Source organism: Microcaecilia unicolor, chromosome 10 (assembly GCF_901765095.1).
Source record: "Microcaecilia unicolor chromosome 10, aMicUni1.1, whole genome shotgun sequence".
Lineage (NCBI taxonomy): Eukaryota > Metazoa > Chordata > Amphibia > Gymnophiona > Siphonopidae > Microcaecilia > Microcaecilia unicolor.
The window spans coordinates 137,717,726-137,744,700 of record NC_044040.1 but is presented as its reverse complement, the minus strand read 5'-3'; the positions used below and the strand labels follow the sequence as shown (position 1 = coordinate 137,744,700).

Genomic DNA, 26,975 nt, shown 5'->3' with positions numbered 1-26,975 from the left:
TAAATAAATAAATGATTACTTTATAAACTGGATCATGCTACATTCATCATCAATATCAGCCAATAGAAGTTTCTGTAACAACTGTTCCCTGTAAAGTTGTTTCAAGGAAATGATAACGCCATGAATCCATCAACTGAATTATAAATGTCACATTTGGAGGAAGAAAAAGCACTTTGAAAGAAGGATGTGACAGAGCACTGTCCAACAATAAAATGTTTCCATCTTTTTCTGTATGAAGCTGCAATCTTTCATACCAGTCAAGGAAAACTTTGCAATTCATCCAGGCTTTTTTTTGTTTCTGTATAACAGCGGTCACTGATAAACATTTTTGAAAGCACAGGGGTTTTTAGATTACCAATTAGCAACAACTCCAACTTATGACTACCGGTGGCATCCCCCCCCCCCCCCTACAGCGTGACACATTCCTTGGATGACTTGTTCCCAGGAGCCAATTGTTCCTTACGACTAACCAGAGAGTTACTGGGAAATGATTTCCAATTCAGACTTGTTTCATCTGCATTATAAACACAATCAGAATAATAGTTTTTGATGTCATTAAACTGTACAATAAAGTCATTAGTTGCTGGTAAATTCACAGAAAGAGTTCACAATGAATTTCAATCTGCCTAATTCTGTGGCGGTATTTAAAATTTTGAAGCCATCCAGTGCTGGCTTTGAATTTAGAATCCCCATGAAGTGTTGACTGAAAAACTCTCTTTTCAGCTAACGTTAGCCCAGAAATTGGATTACCCAATGATCTTTTTTTGCAAAAGTCATAGATATAGAGCATTATCTACCTGTTCAATAGGTGACTTTTTCATGTTTTTTCAGGAACAACTCCCTTCCTCTTTTTCAAGAACCGAAATGTAGCTGACAATAACATCACTATCTTTTTATGCAGGATGGAAAAATTATGTTCTAACCTGATAATTTTCATTCCTTTAATCATACCAGACCAGTCCAGAGTAATGGGTTATGTCCATCTATGTTAGGTATCCAAAGCAGGAACTAGGTTAGTGAGCCCTTGGGCCACTGCCGAGGAGCGGCAGTGGCAGGCAAAACCACCCCACACCAGGAACAAGACAGAGCTTAGATAAGAACAGCAAGACTTCACCTGCACTAGCCGCCCTTCCCCAGGAGTTGAGCCCATGGTTTCAGGCGGCCGACAGGACTTACAGGACAGGGCAGGAACTGGAAGCTGCAAGCAGCCACTAAAACAGGGAACAAACCCTGACAAACACGAGACAGAACTGAAAGCTGCCAGGCAGCCACTGAACAAGAAACACAGACAAACAGAAACTAAACACAAAAGACAAACAAGGAACAAGACTAGGAAACAAACAAACCCCAAGCCAAACTACACACAGACTAACCAGAACCAGAATCAGACAAGAACTAGAATAAAAGCCAAACTAGGCAGAAGTGCAACAAGCACCAACAAAACCAGGGCCTTAGGCGATGCAAAGGCAAAGCAGAGAGTTTCCAAATGGCTAATAAACCCAGCAGCAGCTGAGATTCAAGCTGCAGCAATCACCAGGCAGCTACGGGTGCTGTGCAGGCTCAAACAAGACAAGCAAGTCTGGCAGGCCAGAAGATCCAGACTGGACTGGGCTGAAGTCTGGAACGGGAAACAGCACACAGACAACCCAATGCAGCCACCAGGCCTGGCCACCAGGGGGGCGAGATGACTGAGAGCCTGAAACCAGGGCACGACCGTGACAATCTACCAGCGGAAGGAGACAAAGAAAATACACAAGTACATAACTATTGCCATACTGGGAAAGACCAAAGGTCCATCAAGCCCAGCATCCTGTTTCAAACAGTGGCCAATCCAGGTCACAAATACCTGGCAAGATCCCAAAAAAGTACAAAACATTTTATACTGCTTACCCCAAAACTAGTGGATTTTCCCCAAGTCCATTCCATTTAATAATAGTCTACGGACTTTTCCTTTAGGAAGCCATCCAAACCTTTTTTAAACTCCGCTAAGCTAACTGCCTTTATCACATTCTCTGGCAACGAATTCTAGAGTTTAATTATACATTGAGTGAAGAAATATTTTCTCCGATTCGTTTTAAAATTTACTACATTGTAGCTTCATCGCATTGCCCCCTAGTCCTAGTATTTTTGATAAGCATAAACAGACGCTTCACATCTACCCGTTCAACTCCACTCATTATTTTATAGACCTCTATCATATCTCCCCTCAGCCGCCTTTTCTCCAAGCTGAAGAGCCCTAGCCGCTATAGCCTTTCCTCATAGGGAAGTCGTCCCATCCCCTTTATCATTTTTGTCGCCCTTCTCTGCACCTTTTCTAATTCCACTATATCTTTTTTGAGATGCGGTGACCAGAATTGAACACAATATTCGAGGTGCAGTCACACCATGGAGTGACACAAAGGCATTATAACATCCTCACACCTGTTTTCCATTCCTTTCCTAATAATACCTAACATTCTAGCACACTGAGCAGAAGGTTTCAACGTATCATCAACAACGACACCTAGATCCCTTTCTTGGTCCGTAACTCCTAACGTGCAATCTTGCATGACGTAGCTATAATTCGGCTTCCTCTTTCCCACATGCATCACTTTGCACTTGCTCACATTAAACTTCATCTGCCATTTAGATGCCCAGTCTCCCAGTCTCGTAAGGTCCTCTTGTAATTTTTCACAATCCTCCTGCGAATTAACGACTTTGAATAACTTTGTGTCATCAGCAAATTTAATTACCTCACTAGTTACTCCCATCTCTAGGTCATTTATAAATATGTTAAAAAGCAGCGGTCCCAGCACAGGCACCTGGGGAACCCCACTAACTACCCTTCTCCATTGAGAATACTGACTATTTAACCCTACTCTCTGTTTTCTATCTTTTAACCAGTTTTTAATCCACAATAGAACACTACCTCCTATCCCATGACTCTCCAATTTCCTCTAGAGTCTTTCATGGAGGTAACTTTGTCAAATGCCTTCTGAAAATCCAGATACACAATATCAACCGGCTCACCTTTATCCACATGTTTGTTCACCCCTTCAAAGAAATGTAGTAGATTGGTGAGGCAAGATTTCCCTTCACTAAATCCATGTTGACTTTGTCTCATTAATCCATGCTTCTGAATATGCTCTGTAATTTTATTCTTAATAATAGTCTCTACCATTTTGCCTGGCACCGACGTCAGACTCACCGGTCTATAATTTCCCGGATTTCGTCTGGATCCTTTTTTTAAAAATTGGAGTTACATTGGCCACCCTCCAATCTTCTGGTACCACACTCCCTCCAATCTTCCGGTACCACACTCGATTTTAAGGATAAATTACATATTTCTAACAATAGAACTGAAAAATGAGCTTGCGGAGCTATTAGTACTCTGGGATGAATACCATCCGGTCCAGATTTGCTACTCTTCAGTTTGTAGAACTGCCCCATTACATCCTCCAGGTGAACAGAGAATTCATTAAGTTTCTCTGGCTTGTCAGCTTTGAATACCATTTCCGGCACCGATATCCCACCCAAATCTTTGTTAATATGGGTACTCCAGGCCTAATGCTGGACATGACCTGAGATCCTATATGAAGCTGAATAAGCTTGCATGTCTGTAGCTAGGCCTCAGGTTAAAAGGCCGAGTGGAACAAGTTTGCACTTGCTAATAATGAAAGCAGAACTGCTCAAATGAAATCTGCTACAGAGCACAGATGTTAATTGTTTCTTTGCAATAGAACATGAGAAAAAAACATGACTGATAGCTACTGAGCATGACTGTTGGCTACTGAGCAATGTTACTAAGGAACTAAAATATTTGTTGTTAAGAAGCGGGCCATATAACCAAAATGGAATTTAGAGGAATATGGAACAGAGCAAAGATAAACGAATCTTGTGGTTTAAAGAGCTAACACAATTATTATTATTATTATTACATTTGTATCCCACATTATCCCACCTTTTTGCACGCTCAATGTGGCTTACAATTCATCGTGGATTTTAGAATACTGAATACACAGAAAATGTGATGATTTATTGTGAATTATAATTATGAATATAGATTACATAAGAAATAAGTGCAAATAAACAGAAAGCCAGATGGTGTGAAGAAAGAACTTGAAACTATCACAAAACTTGCATTAGGGAAACTTTGAAAAGGTGGAGCAAATGATGCAAAATGACGAGGCTTCAATAGACTTCAATGTAACAGAAAAAGTATATAAGATGTAGCAGGGACTGTCTTTCTTCTATGTTTGTGCAGCGCTGCGTACGCCTTGTAGCGCTATAGAAATGCTAAATAGTAGTAGTAGTAGTAGTAGTAGAATCAGAGATGTATTATTGCGTGTTCACGTTCTTGTGGCTGGTGTAACTATCTCTCTGAGAAAAAGCCTGAGGCCTGTGCTGATTGACTTGCCTTGATTTCCTGTACTGCCTAATCTGAAATAGCTAACATATGCTCAATTGGTAAGCTAATAAAAAACTTTTTCTCATATGATTAGAAACAGCCTTCTGTGTCTGTCTCTCCTTCTTTATAATATATAATAGAAATTCTATGTACTACTGTGGTGGACACTGTTAGATAAAATAGATTTATATTTATTTGTATATGAGGGAGAGCAAATATAATGGAATCTGGGGCCTTGTGCCCCTACTTACATCTTCCTTGGTGAAGACCGAAGCAAAGAATTCATTTAATCTCTCCGCTACGGCTTTGTCTTCCCTGATCGTCCCTTTTACTCCTCGGTCATCTAGCGATCCAAACGATTCTTTTGCCGGCTTCTGCTTTTAATATACCTAAAAAAAATTTTACTATGTGTTTTTGCCTCCAACGCAATCTTTTTTTCGAAGTCCCTCTTAGCCTTCCTTATCAGTGCTTTGCATTTGACTTGACGTTCCTTATGCTGTTTCTTATTATTTTCAGTCGGTTCCTTCTTCCATTTTCTGAAGGATTTTCTTTTAGCTCTTATAGCTTCCATCACCTCACTTTTTAACCAAGCCGGCTGTCGTTTGGTCTTCCATCCTCCTTTTTTAATACGCGGAATATATTTGGCCTGGGCTTCCAGAATGGTGTTTTTGAACAGCATTCACGCCTGATCTAAGAAAACCGCCCCTTAAGGGTATCGTGCAGCCTGGAATGTTCAGTATTTCAAATAGCCATGCAATGGTGCTCTGAAGTCTAGAAGAAAACACAGTTAATACCAAACAGGCAAACTCTTGGAGCCAATATGCAGAACCTCACTGTTTCTGCTTGGCCAAAGGCAACTGCAACTTCCCCTCACAGTAAAGTAAGCAGGAGGGAATGGTCCATACTGAGCTTGCTCAAGCACATAGAGATCTACCCCTGAATCCGGGGAAAGAACTCCGTGATGCCAAATAACAGGAGTCATACAGAGCTGGCACAGCAACAAGTGGCAGGAGATTGAATGGAGAAGATGAAGTAGGCAGTGCTGTAGGACATCCCAGCGTATTGACGCATCATGATACAGCCAGGGATACCTAAAGGAAACAACACTCTGACAGATTTTAGCCAGGGAGGGCATCTGTACTGGTCTGGTATGATTAAAGGAAAGAAAATTATCAGGTAAGAACATAAATTTTCCTTCCTTGTCATCTATACCAAACTAGTCCAGACTAATGGGATGTAGCAAAGCAGTTTCCCAAAGGGGGGGGGGGAGGAGAAAAGAAGAATGCAGAAGGTTGAAAAATCAACAAAGCTATACACACAGCAAAAAACTGATCAGCAGGAAAGGATTCGAATATACAAACCACTAGTCAACCAAAATGGAACAGAGTTAGACACTAGAAAAGGATCTGAAGCCGTAGGACTTAGAACAACGTCCTGAGCAAAAGAAAAATTACGTACCCCTGTCTTGAGTCCAGGATGGTCGGATGAAGTGACCCTAACAATTACTAGGAGTACGCAACCCCAAACAGTGTGCCACACTTCATAGAAGGAAGCAAGGCCCAGGAACCACCCAGACCAGCGCCTAGTGAGAGAATCAAACTCCACAGAACAAGAAGAGACTCCAGTCATGAGAACCATGAAGAAAAGGGCAGCAGTATACCAGGGTACAACCGTAGAAAGAGTACTCCTCAACCAGCTCGCTCTGGACTTAGGGATAAAAGAACAGAGCCAAGAGAACAAAAACAGAGTCAAGAGCCACACTGTGGGGGGAAAAAAAAACCCCAACGTGCCAAGAAGACACAAAAGGAACAGAGACTAATTCAAACTACAGCAATGGTGAAGCTTTTCGCCAGCCAAGAAGAGTCTACGGCAAGAAAAGATGCCACAGGAACGGCAGCTAACAGGAGACAAGGCAGCCTTGTCTAGCAATCTAACTGTGGTAAGCCACTGCTGCCGAGAACTTACTATATCCAACCCACAGAAAAGACCTAGGGTTGACCAACAAGGTAAAACAGTGCCCAACAGGCAAAGGAAAATACACTCTACAGTCAGAGACTGAACTGTGCTCAAGGGACAGAAAAGAAGCTGCGCTCATCAGGCAGGAAGAGAAGGATCCGTGCTCAACGAGAACAAATGGATTTGCACTCAAAAGTACACAAACTGAGTCACGCACCACGGGCAGAGAAGAGTTGCACACCTCTGGCAAAGATAGAAATGCCCTGAACAAGCAGAGATGAAGCTGAGAGTAACAGACAGAGGATGAGCAGTGCCCCACTGAAAGAGCTGGATGTTAGAGGTGCCTGCAGAACTGAAGCTTCAGTAGCGATGGAACTGTATGTAAAACACAGACAAGGAGCTGCTTTCCATATGCAAACAAGGAGATGCGCTCCTGACACCGGCAAGGAACTGCGCTCCACACGCCAACAAGGAACTATGCTTCCTACGCAGACATGAAGCTGTATAGCACCTGCAGTCACAGAGCTGTGCTCCACTTCACCCAATTTGCAGAGAAGAGTTGTGCTAAACATACAGAGATGGAGCAACACTCAACAGGCGGTGCAGCTGCGCTCTGCACACAGACAGGGAGCTGCGTTCCATAAGCAAAGAGAGAGAGCTGCATGCCACACACAGAAAAGGAGCTGCTTTTCACATGCAGACACAGAGCTGTGTTCTAAACACAGACACAGGACTGTGCCCCAAGCTGAGAACTGCAGATAAAGAACTACACAACATGTGAGAATGGAGCTGCATTCAACATGCAGAGAAGAAAGGTTGCAGAACAAGCAGTGAAGGAACTTCACTCAACATGCCATGATAGAGCTGTCCTCAACATACAGCGATGGAACTAAAGCCAACCTGGAACTGTGGAACTGCCCCAAGTATGCAGCGATGGAGCCGTGCCCAACATGGAACGGTGGAACTGCATGGAATAATGAAGCTCTGCTCAACATGCAGCGAAGGAGCTGTGCTCAACAAGCAAAATGCATAGATGGAGTCCTGGGGAACAGCCAGAAAAGAAGGTGCTGCCAAGAGGTCAACAGAAAAACAGCACAACTTGTGGAAATGCAGACTTGGCGCTGCACTCCTCTGGCCCAGAGGGACTAAAACTACAAGAACAGAAAGCCCCATGCCCCAAAAGACACTCTCGGCCCTCAAGTGGTCTCTGAGCCACAATGACCGCCCTCCTAGGCAACCGATACGAAGCAGCAGTCAACGTAGAGAAAGAACTCCCGCGAAGAGGGAGGTAAGCATCATGGAGCTGGAATCCTCAGATCATAGGGAGCAAAATGCAGCCGCAAGGCAGTGAGCAAGAAACAACTCTCGCCAGGCCAGGAACAAAGAGGAAGCTGGCCACTAACACCAAACTAAGGAAAAACCAGCTAAGGGAGAGTCAAATTCCAGACGCAGAACAGAGCCACTTCCCTGCAGAAAAGTAGAGAAAAGTGCAGAGCTAAGAGGCGATAATCCAGATGCACAGCAATAGACCTGCGTCCCTTACAGAAAAAGGAAGGAGTGCCAAATGTGCCAGGAGAGAGGCGCCTGAAACTAGAAAAGGCAAACTCCGCCTGTGCCAGGCTAAAACTCACGCCAGAAAGCAAGGGAAGCAAGGATGAACTGTGGCAAACTAGTCCTAAAAAGGCACATTCCCGTAAAGAGACAATGAACTGACTCCAAGCAAAAGAATGGCAAGAATGGCGCTCCCGAGGGTACTCAGAAGAGGGATTTGAGTTAGCAGTTGCACACCAAGGGCAATTCGGACCCCCACCAGAAGGAAAGTACCCTGCAGATAAACCAGAGCAGGCAGGAGGGATCCACGGGAACGAGAGAACCAGAACCTCCCTAAGGATGGGAGGAAAAACAGCTGCCAAAACAAGAATCAAATAGCAGGGGCGTTTCAAGCAAGATGCCAGAAGCAGCAGAGACTGGACGGTCTGAAAAAGAACTGACCAACAGCCATGTAAGGCTGACAGGAATGAAAAAAATAGCCCTGGACTAAAAAGACCGAGCCTGCAGCCAAACGGAGCCAGCGAGAGACTTCCCCCACTTTGGAAATGGCAGACTAAGACCTCCGAACCGCAAAGGTACAAATTCCAGCAACGGGGCCGCCCTCTGAATCAGCCGCCGTCTAGGACCGTGAAGAGGAGAAAAACAACCGAGTTTCATGATCCAAGTACGAGCCGTGCCCCACAAAAAAAAAAAAAAAAAATCAAAGCAACTGGTACCAGCCCAGAAGGGTCCAAGATCAGAATCAGACGCCAGCCAGGGAAATTCAAAGAAACTTCGCAAGCGGCCCCCTAGAATACATTGCCAAAGGCGGGAAAATAAATCAGATAACAGGCAAGGGAAAGAAGGAAAAACAAAGTTTCTTTTTCTTTTTTTTTTTTTTTAAACAACCTTCTTCACTAGGGGCAGGAATTAAAAAAGGTTTACCTCAGAGGGAGAAAAAGAGGGAAAAAACAAAGTTTCCTTTTTTTTTTTTTTTTATAAACAACCTTCTTCACTAGTGACAGGAATAAATAAAGGCTTACCTCAGAGGAAGAAATTCAGATATACCTACCACCACAGAAGAGAAGAGCCCCACAGGGGAGACAAGTTACTCCATGCCACAATCAACCATCACCCTGCTAGAAAGACAGCCAGAGGAGGAAGGGGAGGGGAGGGAACCAGGTCACTGGATATCACCCTAGCTGGCAGATGAGGAACTCAGGACCACTGAGTATCATATAAAACTAGCCCTAACATGGCTACCAGCACACCACTGGTTCCACTGTCACCAGAAGAATCTGGGACAGGAGCTACCAGCCAGCAATCCAGAGCAGCTGCACTATCCGTCCACCATCCGCTAGGAGACACAGAAAATACTGAGCATTACAGGCTGCACGATAGCCTTAAGGGGCGGTTTACTTGGAACTATGTCTCCTTCCGCTGGTAGATGGACATAACCCATTAGTCTGGACTGGTCTGGTATAGATGACCAGGAAATTGTTGATGCTCCTACACCATATTCCTCTGCCAATTGTTTCCCTCAACATTCCCATTATAAACTACTCTACATAGCCCACTTTTTTTTTTTTAGCTTTGATGGCATTTTAATTTTCTTGTTGTTAGAAACACAGCACTGTACTGAAGAAACCATTCCACAAAGAAGTTGGGAGGAAAAGAAAAGGGCAGAGCTTTTCTCCGCCATGTCCATGCTCTCACTAACATCATTTTCTGAGGGAAGCATGCAGAGGCCAGTGCAGGCCACAAGGATGAATCATGGCAGCCACAGAGAGTCTACGAGGTACACTGGGGAGGACTCAGAGAGGGGGCAGATGCCAGACCACTAGTGGAGGAGAAGGAGAAAGAGAGAGAGGCCCAACCAAAGCTATGCCACTGCAGTACTGTATAGTATTTCAGTAGCACACAGTTTTCATCAAATCTTCTACATAATGTTCACAACGTAGTGCATTCTTCTATAATAGGTTAAAAACCTGTTTCTAGTTTCCAGAATACAGTACAGTATACAGTTTGAGTTTTGAACAAACACAAACTTCAGCACCAGTTTGGATAAATGGACATTCAGATAAAGCGAATGCTACATACCTGTAGAAGGTATTCTCCGAAGACAGCAGGCTGATTGTTCTCACTGATGGGTGACTTCCACGGCAGCCCCTCCAATCGGAAAACTTTACTAGCAAAGGCCTTTGCTAGTCCTCGCGCGCCCATGCGCACCGCGCATGCGTGGCCATCTTCCCGCCCGAACCGGCTCATGTTCGTCAGTCCCGTATGTAGCAAGACAAAGACAAGGGAAGACACAACTCCAAAGGGGAGGCGGGTGGGTTTGTGAGAACAATCAGCCTGCTGTTCTCAGAGAATACCTTCTACAGGTATGTAGCATTCGCTTTCTCCGAGGACAAGCAGGCTGCTTGTTCTCACTGATGTGGTATCCCTAGCCCCCAGGCTCACTCAAAACAACAAACATGGTCAATTGGGCCTCGCAACGGAGAGGACATAACTGAGATTGACCTAACAATTTATCCAACTAACTGAGTGTAGCCTGGAACAGAACAAACATGGGCCTAGAGGGGTGGAGTTGGATTCTAAACCCCGAACAGATTCTGAAGCACTGACTGCCCGAACCGACTGTCGCGTCGGGTATCCTGCTGCAGGCAGTAATGAGATGTGAATGTGTGGACAGATGACCACGTCGCAGCTTTGCAGATCACTTGAATAGTGGCTGACTTCAAGTGGGCCACTGACGCTGCCATGGCTCTAACATTATGAGCCGTGACATGACCCTCAAGAGCCAGCCCGGCCTGGGCGTAAGTGAAGGAAATGCAATCTGCTAGCCAATTGGATAAGGTGCGTTTCCCCACAGCCACTCCCCTCCTGTTGGGATCAAAAGAAACAAACAATTGGGCGGACTGTCTGTTGGGCTGTGTCCGCTCCAGATAGAAGGCCAATGCTCTTTTGCAGTCCAATGTGTGCAGCTGACGTTCAGCAGGGCAGGAATGAGGACGGGGAAAAAATGTTGGCAAGACAATTGACTGGTTCAGATGGAACTCCGACACAACCTTTGGCAAGAACTTAGAGTGAGTGCGGAGGACTACTCTGTTATGATGAAATTTGGTGTAAGGGGCCTGGGCTACCAGGGCCTGAAGCTCACTGACTCTACGAGCTGAAGTAACTGCCACCAAGAAAATGACCTTCCAGGTCAAGTACTTCAGATGGCAGGAGTTCAGTGGCTCAAAGAGAGGTTTCATCAGCTGGGTGAGAACGACATTGAGATCCCATGACACTGTAGGAGGTTTGACGGGGGGCTTTGACAAAAGCAAACCTCTCATGAAGCGAACAACTAAAGCCTGTACTGAGATCAGCTTACCTTCCACACGGTAATGGTATGCACTGATTGCACTAAGCTGAACCCTTACAGAGTTGGTCATGAGACCAGACTCAGACAAGTGCAGAAGGTATTCAAGCAGGGTCTGTGTAGGACAAGAGCGAGGATCTAGGGCCTTCCTGTCACACCAGACGGCAAACCTCCTCCATAGAAAGAAGTAACTCCTCTTAGTGGAATCTTTCCTGGAAGCAAGCAAGATGCGGGAGACACCCTCTGACAGACCCAAAGAGGCAAAGTCTACGCTCTCAACATCCAGGCAGTGATAGCCAGAGACTGGAAGTTGGGATGCAGAAGCGCCCCTTCGTCCTGTGTGATGAGGGTCGGAAAACACTCCAATCTCCACGGTTCTTCGGAGGACAACTCCAGAAGAAGAGGGAACCAGATCTGACGCGGCCAAAAGGGAGCAATCAGAATCATGGTGCCTCAGTCTTGCTTGAGTTTCAACAAAGTCTTCCCCACCAGAGGTATGGGAGGATAAGCATACAGCAGACCTTCCCCCCAGTCCAGGAGGAAGGCATCCGATGCCAGTCTGCCGGGGGCCTGAAGTCTGGAACAGAACTGAGGGACTTTGTGGTTGGCTCCAGATGCAAAGAGATCTACCAAGGGGGTGTCCCACACCTGGAAGATCTGGCGCACTACTCGGGAGTTGAGCGACCACTCGTGAGGTTGCATAATCCTGCTCAGTATGTCGGCCAGACTGTTTTTTACGCTTGCCAGATATGTGGCTTGGAGCACCATGCCGTGACGGCGAGCCCAGAGCCACATGCTGACGGCTTCCTGACACAGGGGGCGAGATCCGGTGCCCCCCTGCTTGTTGATGTAATACATGGCAACCTGGTTGTCTGTCTGAATTTGGATAATTTGGTGGGACAGCCGATCTCTGAAAGCCTTCAGAGCGTTCCAGACCGCTCATAACTCCAGGAGATTGATCTGCAGATCGCGTTCCTGGAGGGACCAGCTTCCCTGGGTGTGAAGCCCATCGACATGAGCTCCCCACCCCAGGAGAGACGCATCCGTAGTCAGCACCTTTTGTGGCTGAGGAATTTGGAAAGGACGTCCCAGAGTCAAATTGGACCAAATCGTCCACCAATACAGGGATTTGAGAAAACTTGTGGACAGGTGGATCACGTCTTCTAGATCCCCAGCAGCCTGAAACCACTGGGAAGCTAGGGTCCAATGAGCAGATCGCATGTGAAGGCGGGCCATGGGAGTCACATGAACTGTGGAGGCCATGTGGCCCAGCAATCTCAACATCTGCCGAGCTGTGATCTGCTGGGACGCTCGCACCCGCGAGACGAGGGACAACAAGTTGTTTGCTCTCGTCTCTGGGAGATAGGCACGAGCCGTCCGAGAATCCAGCAGAGCTCCTATGAATTCGAGTCTCTGTACTGGGAGAAGATGGGACTTTGGATAATTTATCACAAACCCCAGTAGCTCCAGGAGGCGAATAGTCATCTGCATGGACTGTAGAGCTCCTGCCTCAGATGTGTTCTTCACCAGCCAATCGTCGAGATAGGAGAACACGTGTACTCCCAGCCTGCGAAGCGCCGCTGCTACTACAGCCAAGCACTTCGTGAATACTCTGGGCGCAGAGGCGAGCCCAAAGGGTAGCACACAGTACTGGAAGTGACGTGTGTCCAGCTGAAATCGCAGATACTGTCTGTGAGCTGGCAGTATTGGGATGTGCGTGTAGGCGTCCTTCAAGTCCAGAGAGCATAGTTAGTCGTTTTCCTGAATCATGGGAAGAAGGGTGCCCAGGGAAAGCATCCTGAACTTTTCCTTGACCAGATATTTGTTCAGGGCCCTTAGGTCTAGGATGGGACACATCCCCCCTGTTTTCTTTTCCACAAGGAAGTACCTGGAATAGAATCCCAGCCCTTCTTGCCCGGATGGCACGGGCTCGACCGCATTGGCGCTGAGAAGGGCGGAGAGTTCCTCTGCAAGTACCTGCTTGTGCTGGAAGCTGTAGGATTGAGCTCCCGGTGGGCAATTTGGAGGTTTGGAGGCCAAATTGAGGGTGTATCCTTGCCGGACTATTTGAAGAACCCAACGGTCGAAGGTTATGAGAGGGCACCTTTGGTGAAAAACTTTCAACCTCCCCCCGACCGGCAGATCGCCTGGCACTGACACGTTGATGTCGGCTATGCTCTGCTGGTGGAGCTGTTCTACCACCTGTTCAACCTTCTCTCCAAAAATATTGTCCGCTCGGCAAGGGGAGTCCGCAATCCGCTGCTGGATCCTATTCTCCAGGTCGGAGGCACGCAGCCATGAGAGTCTGCGCATCACCTCACCTTGAGCAGCGGCCCTGGACGCAACATCAAAGGTATCATATACCCCTCTGGCCAGGAATTTTCTGCACGCCTTCAGCTGCCTGACCACCTCCTGAAAAGGCTTGGCTTGCTCAGGGGGGAGCTTGTCCACCAAGCCCGCCAACTGCCGCACATTGTTCTGCATGTGTATGCTCGTGTAGAGCTGGTAAGACTGGATTTTGGCCACGAGCATAGAAGAATGGTAGGCCTTCCTCCCAAAGGAGTCTAAGATTCTAGAGTTCTTGCCCGGGGGCGCCGAAGCATGCTCCCTAGAACTCTTAGCCTTCTTTAGGGCCAGATCCACCACACCAGAGTCGTGAGGCAACTGAGTGCGCATCAGCTCTGGGTCCCCATGGATCCGGTACTGGGACTCGATCTTCTTGGGAATGTGGGGATTAGTTAAAGGCTTGGTCCAGTTCGCCAGCAATGTCTTTTTTAGGACATGATGCATGGGTATTGTGGACGCTTCCTTAGGCAGAGAAGGATAGTCCAGGAGCTCAAACATTTCAGCCCTGGGCTCGTCCTCCACAACCACCGGGAAGGGGATGGCCGTAGACATCTCCTGGACAAAGGCCGCAAAAGACAGAATTCTCAGGAGCAGAAAGCTGCCTTTCAGGGGAGGGAGTGGGATCGGAAGGAAGGCCATCAGACTCCTCGTCAGAGAAATATCTGATGTCCTCCTCCTCCTCCCACGAGGCCTCACCATCGGTATCAGACACAAGTTCATGAACCTGTGTCTGAAGCCGTGCCCGACTCGACTCCGTGGAAACACGGCCACGGTGGGAGCGTCGAGAGGTAGACTCCCTCGCCCGCTGTATATATTAAAACTGACAAAATGGAGTCACAAATATAAAATGGACTCCAGAAGTGCAGCTGGAATAGCTGACACTGAAAATCTGACATTATAATAACCTTTATTAAGAATAAAAGAATGTACTGAGAACCCTGAGTAAAAAGGGAGTAGAGGCAGGATGTCTACAGCATGACCATGAGATGAAAGTAAGAACAGAGGTTGGCAAGAAATGTGAAACAGGTGTCTGATAGTACTGCAGAAGGGAAAAAAAGGGGAGAGAAAGTTAGACGCCAGAAGGTTTGAGATAAACTAGTAACGAGCTAAATAAAATGCAAGGAATGTGTGATGATGCCAGAATTATGTACATATAAGAAAGGAGACAATTGTATTAGCAAGCAACTTCTTAACAGGCAACTTCATCTCTGTATTTGATGAGATTGTTCCTATACTTGCTTCCTATGTAATATTCTTGCATAGCTCTGTCATCCAAATGACAGTTGAATAAAAAGAAAAATTATACAGATATTTTGGCTTTCATTTCTTTATTTTATTCTTTATTCTTTTTGGTGAGGATACTCAGTAAACAAGTTTAAACGAGGAGGTTTAAACAATTTGGCGACCTGCGCGGCAGGACCGTGCACGCACAGCCAATATTTTTTGGTTCGATTTTTGCATTAAGGTGTCCCGGTCTTACGATACTGATCAGCTCGTGAGAGGTCCACTGCAATCTTCCGATACCAACGGACGGTGAGTATAAAATATTGACATCATTCTTAATTCTTTTCTTCACGTTTTAACGCTGCTTTCTTTCTTCCCGCTTTTTTGTTTATATTTTCTTTTATTGTTTATTATTGGATATTATTTACAATACTATTGTACCTGTTGTAAAATGGCTAATATTAACATAGATATAGAAGTTCCCCCACCAGATCCCGAATCTAAATATACTTTGTTTGTAGATAGTTCTAGCACATTTACTCCTTTGCAACATGTTATAGCTGCTTTTCCCTTTGATGAAAAACGCATTAAAAATGTACATAAAAAATGGCTAACATATAGCAAGAATTCATTTCTGGGTTGGCCTGAGCACGGCTCTTTTGAGAAATCAGTGTTATGGCAGTTGTTGAAATATATTCAGGACAATAAGACAAAGGATTCCTTGAAGAAACATTTGCATGTCTGGAATCTTTTTACTGTCACCGCTGATATGTGGTGGTATGATAAACAACAATGTCAGGATAAAGCTTTTGTAGCTGAGCGGCAGAAAGCCAGGCAAGATAATACATCACACTGTCTCACACCAAGTGCACCACCGTCTTATGAACATAGTACTGCTCCTGCAATATATCCCAATTTAAAAAGTTTAAAAGAAATACAAAAAGAGGCAGAAGAATCAGATAAAACGGCTGCAGGATATGAGCCTTGGGATAGTAAGATTGTCCCGAAGCCGCCAGCAAAACCAAAGCCACGCGCAGTACCCGTGTGTTCATCACATACTGATACTGACTCTGACCGTCAAACTGAAGATGAAGTTTGTTCTAAATCTGAGTCAGACCTAAGAAAGAAAAAGAAATCTGTAAGTAGAAGAGGGAGGGAGCAGGTTGACATTGAATTAAAAGGTGTTTTTACAATGAAAGGAGATATGATACAACAAAGGAATCCTTTGCCAGATGATTCCCAAGATCCTGTTGTAAGACCAAAAGATAAGGGAGGAAAAGATGAAGGGAGACGGGATGATACAGAAGGAAATGTCCCAGATAAGGAAGACTTTTTTAAAGGACTAATGTCCTTACTCCCAGTGGATTTTGTACACAAATATGACCATAAGTTTTGGGATGAAGTGGTCCAGACATATTTAGATAATGATGTTCGTTTGCCTATTGATTTACGGGGTCCGAGTTGCATGGGAGATATCGATAAATTGATAGAAAAAATACACAGAAGAGGGACAGAATGGTCAAATCAGATGCATATTTTGGAAGGTTTAAACATATGGAAAGGGTTGTTGCAAAATCAGATGTTGGAAACTTTGGAACAAAGTAAGAGTTCTGTGGCTACGAATAGTCAATTTCCCATATTTACACGCACAGGGCCATTAGGACAAAGACAGGAAGTATATAAACCTTATAGTCCAGTTGATATTAGTACGTTAGTCAATAAGTTGCCTAATATCCAAAAGGGTGCGCGCATTTGGCTAGAACAGATGGATGCTTTAACAGCGGGAACACAGTTGGCAGTAGGAGATTTTAAAGCCTTTTGTACTGCTGCAGGAGTTAGTCTTGCACAACTTGCGGTGCAGTCTCAGAATCCGGCAATATTAAACCATACGCGAGATGGTGCGGCATTTGTGGGAAATGCTAGGCGACAACTCACAGGTGCCTTACAGATCATGTATCCAACTGAAATAGATTTTTCTGCTATAACGACCTCTAAATGGAATACAAAAGATGACTTTGCTACACATTTAATGAAGTGTATGCAGATCTATAAAGCTCAGACTGGGGATGACCCAGATGTTGCTCCTGCCTCAGCTATATTTTTACATCTATTCTTGGTTACACTACCTATGAGCATGAGAAAGAATCTGGATAATGTAGTGGCATTGGCAACTAAACCATGGCCTGAAATCCGTGCTACATTGTTGCATTTTAGTGCCATTCATATTAAAATGCTTGAGACACCCGGAAAAGAACAGCAGAAATTGTCAGATAAATTAGTGGCCATGCAGATTAAAGAAATTGAGGATAAAAAGGTACAGAAAATTAGTAAAGAGCAACGACGGCCTGTTTATTATATGACGCCAGGACAAAATGATAATCAAAGTTATCCTAGGCCTTATCAGCAATACCAGTATCAACAGGGTTATCAACAACCTTATAATCAGAATAATCGTGGTAGAGGTATGGGACGCGGAAGAGGGAATAGAGGAAGGGGTTTTAGTCAACCCTCTCCCAACAGACGAGCTAACGTTCAATGTTGGGTATGTCAAAATTGGGGACATTATGCGAATGAATGTCCAGCAAGACAGCCAGCATTTCCAATAGTGCCAAATCCTATTAGTCAGCCTCAGCAGTTATCACAGATGCCCCAGAACTTAGGGCAAATGATAGGGTCTAACAATCCATTTGTACAGACACAGAATGCGATTCCAGAAACTCAGAATCAGCAGAATATACCACTCCAACAATTTCCTTTATGGGAACAGGAAAAAGATGAGGAAGACGTTTACTGACTAACCGAAGAAGGAAATAATGATTTTACCTTTTCCCTGTCTAATCAAGAACCCTTTATTACATTGTTTGTAGGACCTGAAAAGATTCCCATGTCCTTTTTAATTGACACCGGAGCCACTAGATCAGTATTGAGTACTAGAGTTAGGGGTGTACCCTTAAGCAAAAGGATAGATACATTGGTAGGATTTGAAGGAAAAAAGCAGGATAAGCGTGTTACTGTACCTACTGAAGTAATTTTAAAAGCATCTGGACCTAATATGAGGGAAATGAACAGGAAGGGAATTATTGATTTTGTGTTGGCAGAAAATTGCCCGGTAAATTTATGTGGCCGAGATTTACTTTCACAGTTAGGACTTACTTTAAAATTTCCCAGATGTAAACAAAGTTTGCTGATTTCAGTTGTACAAGATATGTTTTATGTTGACGAGGAGGATGAAGGTACGCAGGTGATGCAGATATTACCTGCAGATTTGTGGAGCACACCTGAAGATCCCTATGGATCAGCTGAAATGCAACCTTATGTAATCCGTCTTAAACATGAGGGAGATGGTCCTATTTGGCCACCGTACCCTATAAGGCCGCAATTATTATCCAAAACTTTGCAGCATATTGATAAATTATTGAAACATAATATCATTGAACCATCAAACTCGCCGTACAATACCCCTCTTTTTCCAGTTCCTAAACCAAATGGTGACGTAAGGATTGTTCAGGATTTACGAGGTTTAAATGATTTGGTAAAAGCTCAGTTTCCAGTATGTCCAAATCCTTTGACATTATTACAATCACAGCCTATCTATGCATTTAATTCGGTTATAGACTTGTCAAATGCTTTCTTTGCCATTCCTTTAGCAGAGGAATCACGAGATTTAACCTCATTTACCTTAGACAATAAAGCGTATCGTTGGACAAGAATGCCACAGGGATATACCGAAAGTCCATCTGTTTTCTTTAAACAGATAACAGAAGATTTGAAATCATTTAAACAATTGTTGCCTGACACTGTGTCTCTGTTCGTGTATGTGGATGATATTTTATTATCTGCATCCACAAGGGAGGAATGTCTTTCATGGACAGTGGCACTGTTTTATCAATTGCTATCAAAGGGTTATAAGTGTAATCGAAATAAGTGCTTTGTGTGCAGGGAAGAAGTTACCTTCCTAGGGCAAACAGTTTCAAGTAAAGCTAAGGTTATAACACGGGAAGCCTTAACAGAAATCTTAAAATCTCCATTGCCAAAGACACTTACACAATTGAGAGGATTGCTGGGTTCTCTTAATTATTGTAGACAATGGATCCCTAATTATTCTCAATTAGTTAGCCCACTATATCGACACTTGCGTGTACCGGCTGGCACACCGCATAAGACTCATATTCAGCTTACCCAGAGTGATATTATTATTATACAATTGTTAGTAAAACATTTAGTATCATATAATCCATTAACCACAGTAGACCCCAAAGAAGAGATACATTTATGGATTAAAGATATGGGCACTACTTGGGCAGCAATGGTAAATCAACAAGACACCTTTGTGTCACCTGTATCATTTTTATCAGGAACCTTTAGTCCAGTAGAAAGGGGAATGGAGAACATTCCTCGTTTCCTGGTAGCCGCAGTTGCGGCCGTTGAGAAATGGAGAGCAGTTATGCCTTTCGGTCCTATCATCATCCATTCTGACCATACAATTCATAATTTACTATCCACTAGTCTGGTTGCATTAACTAATACAAGATTTGGAAAATATCAGGCTATATTAATAGGACAAGATGTTCGTACCCAGCCATTGACTAAAGAAAATACTAAACGAATGGATGCATTATTTAAATTAGAACAAGAGACTCAGGAACATCTAGATGGGTTAAAGGATATTCCAGTCTTTCGGTTACTCATATTTGAGCCTCTTGAAGGAAAAGGAGACATTTGGTTTACTGATGGAGCACAAACAGGCGAGCATGCTTCATTTTCAGCACTTAAGGTCCAATTAAATCAGGGAAACACTGAAATTTGTAAAAAGATTCAAAAACGATTGCCAGTAGGCACAACAGCTCAAGAAGCAGAACTAACAGCAGTACTAGAAGCTGTGAAACAATTAGGGACAGAAAAGAAAGGGACTATATATACTGATAGTTCATATGTAGTTAGTTCATTGCAATATCATTTGTTAAAATGGAAAAGAAGGGGATTTTTGACAGCTGATGGAAAGCCCCTGAAACATGAAAGTTTATGGGAACAATTGTTAAACTGTTTGAGTGATAGAGAAGGAAGAGGATTACATACAGCCATTGTTTGGGTTCCTGCCCATACAGGAGAACAGACATTCGAAGCACAAGGGAATGATTTAGCTGATAAGGCAGCTAAAGAGGTACTTTCTACCATGATAATTACCCGTGCTCATATACAGTGTACTGAGACACCATATCCACCAGATGTCTCACAACCCCGAGAAAAACCAACTGAAATTGAAAAATTGAAATGGCAGAATTTGGATTGTACAACACACCCTGACAAAAGTAAATGGATACATCCTAGTGGAAAAATATGCATGTCTACTTCAGAATTAATTAATAATTTCTATAATTGGCATGTTACCTTACATTTATCTGCTTCTGACATGAGTAAAGCCATGGAAGCTTCATTTTGGCATCCTAATATGCTTTCTTATGCCACAAGAGTTGTACTAAATTGTTTAGTTTGTTCCAAAAATATAGTGCATCGAGGTCCAGTTATTTCTCCTGGATCCATTCCAATTCCCACCGGACCCGGAGTAGAATGGCATGTGGACTTTACAGATATGGTAATACCGGTAAAAGGTAAAAGGTATCTCTTGGTCTGGGTGGACGCTTTTACAAAATGGGTAGAAGCATTCCCCTGTAAAAAGGAAAATGCACAGGTAGTAATTGAAACTTTTTTGCAGAGAATATTGCCAGCACATGGTTGTCCTCAGAAACTTGTTACAGATAATGGTAGTCATTTTGTCAACGCTTTGGTCAAAGATATGACTGAATTGTGTGGGATACTGCACCGAAGGGTGGCAGTGTATAGGCCCACTTCCAATGGCCTAGTAGAACGATACAATGGTCTTTTAAAGACTAGATTACGTGTGCTCTTGCAAGCACTAGCAGGAAAGGAAAAGAAATATACATGGATGGATGTGTTACCATTGGCGATATTTCAATTAAGATCCCATCCTAGCACAAAGCTACAGATTTCACCCTTCCAGTTGCATACAGGACGAGACCCTAGAGGGGTACCTATCGAAGAAATTAATAACGATAATGAAGGAGTGACTAATTATTGGAAACAAATAAATCCAATAATAAATTTGACCAGAGATATGGCAATAGCCAAATCTAAAGAAGTTCCTAACATGACTTTTTGTTCATCTTTTTCTGTAGGTCAGAAAGTTCTTCGGAAGAATTTCACACACAAAACCTGGAAAGATCCTATCTACGTAGGACCATTTGAGATCAAGGAATTAACTCATACAACAGCAAGATTATCAGACCATACCACTTGGGTACATTTATCTGATATACGTAAGGCTCATGATCTAGGACTACCTGAGGAAATAGAGACCACTATTGCACCTCCAGAGAGCAGAGAACATTGATTAACAACATTACCAGTGACAAAGGATTATGAAGGCTTTTGTAATCTATTTGCTGGTAGGACTTACTTATGGACTCAATACATATGTTGAGAAAATTCAACATGCCTCAAAGACTCTTAATCTGACTAACTGTATTGTGTGCACTCCACTTGTCACTTCCGTACTTACCATTCCAGCACATATTCATCCTTACTCTATGATCAAGTTACAAGGTATTCATAACTGTTTTAGTAATGGTACCTGCTATTTGGGTTGGGGACATGAACACAGACAATATTGGACCAATGTTACTGCTCAACGTCTGCCTTCTTTGTTTGCTCATACCATTCCTGCACTAAACTATTGGTGTCTGATAAACTCTAGTTCACTTCAGGGTAAGATGCCTAATGTTTTATGTAATTATACTTATGACATACAATCCCGAAATTGGACTGTGTTACAGGGATCCTATGTTATAAATCAGACTGCAACATCTATAGCTTGTGCTAACAAAATGTTCTGTAACCGGACACTGACAACCTCTTATGTGACCTCTACTAATCTTACTCTTACAAATTTGACTTTTGTCTTTTCATTATGTCAATTTAATGCCTCTTCTATACAAGCCATTACTGCTATGCCTACTGCGTGTTCTTCACTTAAGGCACTAAATAATCCTATTTTTCCTTTTTCTCAAACATATGCTTTATATCATAACCTAACTTCTCTACAGTCTTTACGGTTGGGAGATTATCTGTTATGTGATAATATCCTGTACACCTATCTTCCATCATGTTATAAGTTCTGCACTCTTGTTCAACTAAATTTATTTGATTTGATTATTCCATTAAATGACACATCACATAGTTTTAATAGTCAGAAACGACATAAAAGAGATGTTTCTAGTACCTCCTTTAGTGCTTTAACAGGAGATGATCAAGCTTTACAATTAGCATTAGATTATATTAACAGTACCTATCCTATGACCAAGACACGTTTAGATGCTTTGTCAGCCACTGGATGGCTTCCATTTGCAGGATCTGCTATTGCAGCTGAAATGGGTATGTCAATCAGACGCTTACAATCACTATTACATGTTGTAACACATGAATTAGATATAGCTATAACAGCACTTCAAGAGGAAATTGATGATACAGCAAGATATGCAATGCACACACGCATGGCGGTTGACTTTATGTTAGCCCAATCTGGAGGAGTGTGCGGCATAGTGAATGATACATCGTGTTGTTCACTTATTAGAAATCAATCAATAATTGTTAAAAATGCAATGCAGCGCATTCTTTCACTGGCAAGAATTGAAGTGAGTGATTATAAGGGAATTTTAGACACATCTTGGTGGGATTCAATAACTGGATGGTTTGGATCCCTGAGTCCTTGGTTAAAGGGTCTTGTTTCAATAGTAATAGTCTTCATAGTTGTAATACTGTTGTTGCTTTGTCTTATCCCATGCTGTATGAAACTATGTGGGAACATGATGACAAAGATAACAAATACTACTATGATAACACATAGGGAACATGTTAACATATATCCAGGACATGGACAGACAAAGGAAAGAATGGCATGTAATAAAATCTATTCAAAGATTAACCATGAATAACACTTGACAGAAACTGTATGCTAGCTATGACGGCCTCTAGAAAGGGAGTAATGAGAAATACTATATCCCCATAGAGCTCAAACATGCTAGACATACTATAGTGTTTGCCTAAATATGTGAACGCTGCATACAGCGTTCAAGGGAGGATTGTATATATTAAAACTGACAAAATGGAGTCACAAATATAAAATGGACTCCAGAAGTGCAGCTGGAATAGCTGACACTGAAAATCTGACATTATAATAACCTTTATTAAGAATAAAAGAATGTACTGAGAACCCTGAGTAAAAAGGGAGTAGAGGCAGGATGTCTACAGCATTACCATGAGATGAAAGTAAGAACAGAGGTTGGCAAGAAATGTGAAACAGGTGTCTGATAGTACTGCAGAAGGGAAAAAAAGGGGAGAGAAAGTTAGACGCCAGAAGGTTTGAGATAAACTAGTAACGAGCTAAATAAAATGCAAGGAATGTGTGATGATGCCAGAATTATGTACATATAAGAAAGGAGACAATTGTATTAGCAAGCAACTTCTTAACAGGCAACTTCATCTCTGTATTTGATGAGATTGTTCCTATACTTACTTCCTATGTAATATTCTTGCATAGCTCTGTCATCCAAATGACAGTTGAATAAAAAGAAAAATTATACAGATATTTTGGCTTTCATTTCTTTATTTTATTCTTTATTCTTTTTGGTGAGGATACTCAGTAAACAAGTTTAAACGAGGAGGTTTAAACACCGCACCGGCGAAGCTCCCTCCGCCGACGTCGTCAGGGAGCCTTCCTGGGAGGCGACTGCAGTCGGTACCGCAAGCGGCACCGATGTCGGAGACCTCACCCCGGGCAAGGGGCCAGCCGGCGCCTCACTCAACGGTACCGGTGGCGCAAGCACCCCCGGTACCGGAGGGGTAGGGCGCAACAGCTCTCCCAGGATCTCTGGGAGAACGGCCCGGAGACTCTCGTGCAGAGCGGCTGTGGAGAAAGACATGGAAGCCGATGCAGGCGTCGAAATCAGAGTCTGTTCCGGGCGGGGAGGCTGTTCCGGGCTGTCCAAGGTGGAGCGCATCGACACCTCCTGAACAGAGGGTGAGCGGTCCTCCCGGTGCCGATGCCTACTGGGTGCCGACTCCCTCGGCGACCCAGAGCTCTCGGTACCGATGCGGGAAGGAGACCGGTGTCGATGCTTCTTTGATTTTTTCAAACGAAGCATGTCACCGGAACTTCCCAGTACTGACGAGGAGGACGTAGAATCCAGCCGTCGCTTCCTCGGGGCCGAGGCCGAAGAAGGTCGGTCTCAGGGGGGCTGTACCGCAAGAGCCCTCAGGGTAGGGGGAGACCCACCCGAAGGCTCACCGCCACCAGCAGGGGAATGGACAGCCCTCACCTGCACTCCAGTCGAAGCACCACCGTCCAACGACATCAGCACTAGTGGAGGTCCCGGTACCGCCGACGCAGCCTTTCGATGTCTCGGTACCGACGATGCAGAGGGTCGATGCCTCGATGCAGTCGATGCCGAGGTCGAAGGTCTTGAAGCTGTCGACGTCGATGCACTCGATGCCCCCGGTGCTGTTGCCGACGAAGAGCCCGAGAACTACACGTTCAACTGGGCCAATCTCGCTACCTGAGTCCTTTTCTGTAAAAGGGCGCAAAGACTACAGGCCTGCGGGCGGTGCCCAGCCCCCAGACACTGAAGGCACGACGCGTGCCTATCAGTGAGCGAGATTACCCTGGCGCACTGGGTGCACTTCTTGAAGCCGCTGGAAGACTTCGATGACATGGGCGGAAAAATCACACTGGCGAAATCAAAACTCGTAATGGCGGTAAAGGCACCAAAAATAGGGAGAGAAAAAACCTGAACCAAGGCCTCAAAAAGGCCTACCCCAAAAACGAAAGGAAACTTAGCGGGGCAAAAACTGGAAACACGGGAAAAGGGGAAAAGACCGTAAAGGTCTTCTTCCAAGTTCTTTTTTTTTTTTTTTTTTTTTTTAGCAAAAACTCAAAGACGCGCGAGGGTCAACTTGAGGGGCGCGAAACGGCGCAAACACGACCGTCCCAAGCGCGGACAAAAGAAGACTGACGAACATGAGCCGGTTCGGCCGGGAAGACGGCCGCGCATGTGCGGTGCGCATCGGCGCGCGAGGACTAGCAAAGGCCTTTGCTAGTAAAGTTTTCCGATTGGAGGGGCTGCCGTGGACGTCACCCATCAGTGAGAACAAGCAGCCTGCTTGTCCTCGGAGAACTGGCATTCCACTGCACATCTACAAGAGATGATTGCAGCTCAGAAGTACTGGGTTAAAATTTGTTTGACTTAGGAATATTTGGCTTAAAGAAGTTGAGAAACACTGGTGTAGGTAATCTTCCTCTACCAACACCATCACTACCACAAGTATTATGGTTTATGTTTGTTAAACTTGAAAGATCGCCTAATCTAAATACAGGTCTAGGCAGTGGATACAGCCCTGAAACCTTTAAGTATTCTCTATCTCCAGAGAATGGTGGAACACGCTGAACTGTTGTAGCAGGACTAAGATGTGGTCCTGTGGGCCCAGTGCTTGCTGCAGAGCCTTGGTATCTTGCTCATAGGGCAGGGATCTGCAGACCCAGTTCTCTTTGGAAATTCCTGCTACACCAGTCCTGTACGTGCCACCATCTGCTGGAAATACAGATCACTGGCAAATGACTACTATGCACCTATCCTATATTACAGTGATGTTGTCATTAGAAGGTTTTGGCCCTCTATCCCCCATCTTCTGGCACATTGGCATAAACCATACATCTGGGCTGTTCTACATTGAGAAGGTAATGGCCTTCTATAAAACTGCTCATTTAATGTCAGGTAAACATATGAACACAGTAGCATACTACTACTACTTATCATTTCTATAGCGCTACTAGACATATGCAGCGCTGTACGCTGGACATGAAGAGACAGTCCCTGCTCGACAGAGCTTACAATCTAATCAGGACAGTCAAACAGGACAAAAAAGGGACAAGAACACAGCGTAGCAAGATTCCGGAATCCCAAGCACTAATATCAGTTCTAAAATGCTCCAAGGCTTTGCACCCACAAACTTTGTCCCAAGACAGTTTGAAAATTGTACTCTGTTTTATTTAACACACAAACAGAAAAAATTGACTTTACATCTAATAATAACAAAGTGCTTGACAGTACATAGATATGATGACTAAACCTTCCAGCTAAGTTTCTTCATCCACTGCATCCAAACTTACCACTTTTCCACACATCAATGTTGCTGAGCCATCTGCCTCCACATTTTCCTCTCCCACTGCTTCATCAACAACCTGACCACACTTAGGAATCAACATCGACAACTTTTGACCAATTAGTTCATGGCTGCTATATCCAAACAACTTGCAGGCTTTGTCATTAGCAACTAAGATCTGTGGTAAGAAAGTTGACAGAAAAACGTAGTATAGAAATTTCTGAAGCACAAATGGAAAGAAAAAACACTGTCATTCTGACTGGAACGTGTTTATCATCGATCATAGTGAAAACATTATGATCTTTCCTGTTAAGAGCTTGCTACCACTTCCCCTATCATTACATGGTCAATATTCAGCGGGTGGTGGTGAACGTTTTGCTGAGCACCGCTGGCGTTATTCCCAGATATTCAATGTTGGGCCTTGTCTAGGCTTTGGCCCTGAATATCTGGTTTATGCAGCACCGGCTAACACATGGCTGGTCCATATTCAGAACTTAATTGGCCATGGGATACCAAATAAAGACAAGACTGTTTTATGTGGTCCAATTTATGCGGTTACCCTGGTCGGTTAAGTGGTGAATATTAACACTTAACCGGATGTGCTGACTCTGCCCCAGAACACCCCCAAAATAGCAAGCTTTCACTTAGGCACTAACCACTAATTTTCAGCGGTGATAACCGGTTAAGTGCCACTGAAAATTAGCTGATATCCCTAACAAGTGATTTAACCGGTCAGTGGCTGTTTCTGGTCAATTAAATCATTTTGAATATCAACCAGTATATTTTTATAAAGCATCAGATGTTCACATATAAACTAAAACAAGGCTGGTCAGGGATATAGAAATTTCAGCAGGAGAGAAACATTTGACAATTCAGTCTGCTCAGTTTCTCCTAAGGATATAAATCAAATCCTACAGCAGATTCATGCTAGTC

At 44.0% G+C, this 26,975-nt stretch overlaps 1 protein-coding gene across 3 annotated transcripts in view; it reads right to left on the bottom strand.

Moving 5' to 3' along the window:
* The window catches only part of PASK (PAS domain containing serine/threonine kinase), a 719,075-nt gene that overhangs the window by 511,110 nt on the left and 180,990 nt on the right, over nucleotides 1–26,975 (bottom strand). For 2 of the 3 annotated variants that reach the window (XM_030215835.1, XM_030215836.1), the window contains exon 4: nucleotides 26,050–26,220. The exons of the other annotated variant lie outside the window; for it this stretch is intronic. In XM_030215835.1, the coding sequence (XP_030071695.1) occupies nucleotides 26,050–26,220 (171 nt within the window). The remainder of the gene's footprint in view (nucleotides 1–26,049; nucleotides 26,221–26,975) is intronic. 3 annotated transcript variants of the gene reach the window in all.